At 39.1% G+C, this 5,309-nt stretch overlaps 1 protein-coding gene across 1 annotated transcript; it reads right to left on the bottom strand.

Moving 5' to 3' along the window:
- Positions 1 to 13: 13 nt before the first annotated feature.
- On the bottom strand, positions 14 to 1,897 carry LOC109968180 (CAS1 domain-containing protein 1-like). Its single transcript, XM_020614253.1, has 3 exons — positions 1,734 to 1,897; positions 528 to 624; positions 14 to 277 (listed from the first exon to the last, which is right to left on the bottom strand). Exons 1-3 carry the CDS (start codon positions 1,864 to 1,866, stop codon positions 25 to 27), a joined length of 483 nt encoding a protein of 160 aa, XP_020469909.1. The 5' UTR covers positions 1,867 to 1,897; the 3' UTR covers positions 14 to 24.
- Positions 1,898 to 5,309: the final 3,412 nt, after the last annotated feature.

Here is a 5,309-nt window from a genome sequence, read left to right as displayed (position 1 = left end):
TCCCTTTTTCTACCCAGTTGTGCCTCACATCTGTAGAGCCATAGACTTGTAAGTCCATGCAATTTCACCATGCTTTGTCCCACACCTTTTGCTACCTCTGATGAACACGTTCTTGACAAAAACTCTGAGGTCACTGGTATTGGTTCTCATAATTACCTTGATTCCTTCTTCTCTTTGCTCAGGGGCAATAATTTTGATGAAGGAGTAAAATAACTGCCTGATTCGTGAATCACCAACAAAGGCCACACGCTTTTCAGCCAAACAGGTTTTGGCTTCACTGTAATAAGAGAAGAAGAGACAAAAGAATGGGTAGGGCATGTGAAAAACATGCCTTCTAACAACTGCAACAGCAAACAAGTAGGTGCTGGGTGGTTCATTGCATTGTATAACCCTTTTACACATAACCTGTTCATTTCCTGTATGAATCCACCCTTACAGACACGCACCTCATCATCACTGCTGCACATTCAGATCTTTGTTTCATATATCTGTACATATGGTGATCTTACACAGTTAACATGACTCACTTGCTTTTGTATTTGTGCATAATACAGCCATAAGGCTGCCATACGTTCTCCCCCAAGTAACGTCCTCTGGACAGTAGCCATTCACATGAGTCTCCTCCTGGAGGCACAGAGAACCAACCAGTGACACCAAAAAAAAAACTCACACTGCTCTGGTTTTCATTCATAGCTTGTCTCTGACTATGACTGAAACCTGCTGGTCTCAGTTGTACCCTGGCTTTTCATTCAGTGCTGCCAAATGACTGGGACACAATAAGGGCTCTGCTAGGGGCCACAGAACAAAAATGAACCTATCAGCAATTCAGCTCAACTATAAATCTCTCCCGCTATTCATTTGTACAGAAAATGAATAGAGCTATCTGCAACTGAGTCAATCCAAAGAAACAGGCGAATATGAAGGGTTGGATGGCTGGCAAAAGCCATTTTAGTGTCATTGCCAGCCATGCACCTGCTATCAGTGTGTAGACAGACAGGCCCTATCCGTTTTAATGAACAAAGTCCACAATATGGAAACCTTGTGGGAGGTGGTGTATGTCAAGCTAACATTTATTTATAGTATAACTCTGGGCTTTGTGCAAACACTGTCGTGGCCAGTCCAGGTACAAGCAAACCCACCTGAAGTGTCCAGGTCAGAATGTGTCTTAAAGAAATAGCACTCAAACAAACCTTTGCCCAACAACCTTATACAAACTCGGTAAAGACCTGACTGGAAGAACCAATGCTACAACACAAACTAGAGCTACACAGTTTGATCTTTGTTAGCCTTACTACAACACATTTCTGACAAAACTAATTTAAGAAACTAAGCTTCTTTCTTGAAATAAAAGAACAGCTATAGCTGGCGGTTTAAATGCCATTTTAACAGTAAACGCCCTGTTCTGTTAAAACACCAGCATACACACGGCTTCCCCAATAGTAATCACGCGTGTGCTGACAGGAGCATGTAAACACAGCTAGATGCAGTGTTAGCTTTATTCAGCTAGCTGGTGAGAAAAAGCAGACTGAAGTTCACGCTACTGCTGTTACTGAATGCTTTATGTAAAACCTACATTCTCTGCCCTTCACCTTTAACAACACCAGATAACGCACCATACCGATCCAGAGCAGTACTCACAGACACAAACAGCTAGCTAGCTAAAGTTAGCAATCGCTTCTGTCAAGTGTTTCACTGACTGTATCATTAGTTTAATAATAACAGAGACCACTTACCTCCATAATACCGCGACGCTGTGTGAAACACGAGGAGTGAAATAACGAGTGCTAGCGATATTAATTTGGCATTTTTAATGGTAAAATGTTGATTTATTATGCGTTTGCCTAGGCTATAGGCCAGGACCGCCATCTTTGCTCCTCCATGACAACAAGCAGCTGTGCAGTTTAGCAGCGCAGCTGTTCAGTTTAGCGGCGGCGGCGGCGCTCCTTCTGGTTCACCGCCTTCGCTAAGAGACACTGTCTCATTCTCCATCGCCGCTGGTCAAAACAGGTGACAAAGTAAAATTCAGGGGTCTCCCGTTTAAATTACTCCACCAAATTGTTCCATCAGATCACAGCCACTTTACTGGAATACTGGAGTACAAAGTTCAAGTGCCTTCAAAGTACTTCGAAAGAGAATCTCCACCTGTCACGTAGGTGTTACCGTTCTTCCAGGATGTTGACATTGTGGCGTGTCGCTGTATTTAATACTATAATTGTATTGTCTTTGCACTTCGATCACTGAATATACAATTGTATGCAATTCAGTGCAACACTTCCACCTTAACACACCTGTTTATGAAGCTCAAAATGTTTCAGTTTTTGATGATATTGTCATAGTACTTCGAAAGAGAATCTCCACCTGTAACGTAGGTGTCACCGGTCTTCCTGGATGTTGATGCTCTTACATTGTGCGTGTCGCTGTAATTTTAACACAATAGTTCTATTGTTTTTGCACTTCGATCACTGAATATACAATTGTATGCAATTCAGTGCAACACTTCCACCTTAACACACCTGTTTATGAAGCTCAAAATGTTTCAGTTTTTGATGATATTGTCATAAATGAGCTGGACACTGAGCTGATTTTTAGCCCACCAGACAAAGTGTAACAAAATTGTAATGTTGGAGAATACAATGTTATTTTGGTGAATTTTGCTAGTGCATTGTAATATGTGTTGAGAATGGTATTAATATATACTCTATACACGTTTTAAACCTGAACATATCAAAACGAAGTTGCAGATTTTGGTGTTTGTGCTAAGATTTACAGTTGATAATACACATTTAAACATACTAAAGAATGGGTAAGTATCCCTATGGAATCTCAGTACTGTTACGTTAAGTGGCCCCATAGAGAGGGGTACCAGCCACCCTAACCTAAAATACACATACAATGATTTTGTTGACACCATTACAGGGGACATTATTCTCCAACCCTAATCTATCATCATACCATGCACATATCAGAGCATTTTTTCCCACTCTGTCTTCATCAAATCTTCAAATGTACTAGGTATAAGTAAATTGAAAATATTTTTGTGGACATGTCTGGAATGTGTGATTACATACTGACTGTTGTTACATGTTTGAAATAATAAATAAATCAAATCAAATCAAATCAAATCTTCATCAAAGCAAACAGTAGACACCTTGTTTGGTGACTCATATAATTAGCATAGTACTTGCTCAGGTTTGGCTGGCCCAGCTGGCTCAGTAGGAAAACAAATTGGAGAGCCATGCCCGGTCAATTATCCAACCACTGACACTGTTCTACCTAGATTGTCAGTCAGAAGAATACTAAACCAGTAATGACCCTTCTGATTAAAAACTGTAATAGTGGACTACATTATCGTGGTGTTCCTAATATTCTGACCCTCTCATATTCAGAAATACAGACACCTCTAAATATAATGTAGTCCAGTACAACACCACCTTTAACTGTGACCTCAATAATAAAAATATGATTGAATTTATATATTTATGACAATTTCACCAAAAACCGAAACATTTTGAGCTTTGTAAACACAGATGTTAGGCAGAAGTGTTGCACTGGATTGCATACAATATGTAAAGGTGTAGCTAATAAAGTGGCTGGTCAGTGTACTAGCAATGCCAATAGAAATCTTGTTTGGTGTGAGAGTGAAGGCACTTCAACAGGGTCATCAGGATCAGGTGGGCACCCTCTAGCTAACTGGTGTTTCGCTGAGTTGGGCCTACAATACTGAGAAGGTTCAATGTGTTCCAGCATCCCAGAACAACTCCCCTCTTTGCCTACTCCAACACATGTAACACATTCTATTAAAATCTACTCTCAGACTGTTAACAAACAACAGCTATACCATCACAAACAAATCCAAGGAAACATTTCAAATGCTCTCCTAGCCAAACATTTCAAATAACCCACCAAATATTAACTAAGCTTTTGCAAACATTAGCCCAAGCAAACACTAGCTTGAGATGTTTAAGGTTTAGTGTAGTTTTCTAATTAATTTTTGTCCCTTGCTGGAATGGAAGGAGAGCTCCACTAAAGCATTGTACATATGTGTTAGAGTGTGTGTCAATATACAGTAGATGCAGTCTTGTCTGGCTACTAATAGGGGGTAATAAAAGTCATATAACCAACTGTGTTTACTGTGGATGAGTGAATGGTATAATGTTTCCCTAACTAAAGATATGGAAAACAGTACCTGGAGCCACATACTATTCCAGAAAAGAGTACTGGTTGACTCTGGGTCCTGGGCCTCGAATTAGAGAGGGCTCAACAAAAATACATTTTTGCTCCAGGGGCCACACAACATGTTAATCTCAGCATGCTATTGGGTATTTTAACCTGCAATATAATACATCATATTTTATTTACTTAAGTAAAAGACTTGAGTAAATATAATTTGTTACTTTTATACTTAACATGATTTCATAAATCATCAACATCAACAAAATGCAATTCTAGTTGTACCTGTATATTGTACAATCAAAAATACAGTGTGTTTGTAGTCTGATGTCTGTATCATTAAGAATCCAAGCAATATAGTTTTATGTGTAAAATATATTGTATACCCACAGATCCTGGACAGGCATCGTGTGTGCATGGCACCCAGTACTTTGCTGCTCAGTGGTCAAAGATAATGTGTTCATTTGACTGCCCCTAAGTTTAAATGTACTGCAAGTAAAGCAGGAGTGCTAATAAAAAATGTGAAACAGGGTGCCCTCTAGTGGTTATTATAGTGCTGCAGGTGACCTTTTATGTGTTGATGCCTTCAACTAAACCTGAAAAGAATGCCTTCTACGTGTGAAAGTTTAGTTCAGTCATAACTTTCACAAAGCCAACATGACCTAGTTTTCTCAACACACTAAACTTACACACATTATCTGACATTGGTCTGACAAAATAACAGGACAAGTCATTTCTGCAGAATGCAATGCTCCCATTTTAAATCTAATATCTGTATTCATGCATCACTGCAATTCAAGCCTTGATCCAAATCACACAAATTTATTTGGATGCGAAAGCTGTATTATGAAAGAAAAAACAACATGAGATGATGCATATTTACAAGAGACAATGCACGTTAGTAATCATACATTGGCATGGAAAGTGTAAACAAAAATTTACTGTACATTCAAATTGGATGTACTGTTGAAAGCAAGAAGGGGAAGGTAATTTATTGTAGGATATGCTGGTGCTTCCACAATAGGAAGATGTTTAATGATGATATGCAAATCATCATTTACTAGACTAGAACCAAAATACAGTGACACGCCTCCAATGGTGTCATTAAAACATGAAAGCACTTAAGTCACTGAGTAGTG

Source organism: Monopterus albus, unplaced genomic scaffold (assembly GCF_001952655.1).
Source record: "Monopterus albus unplaced genomic scaffold, M_albus_1.0 scaffold143.1, whole genome shotgun sequence".
In the NCBI taxonomy this organism is placed as follows: Eukaryota; Metazoa; Chordata; class Actinopteri; order Synbranchiformes; family Synbranchidae; genus Monopterus; species Monopterus albus.
This window is presented reverse-complemented; position numbering and strand designations above follow the sequence as displayed.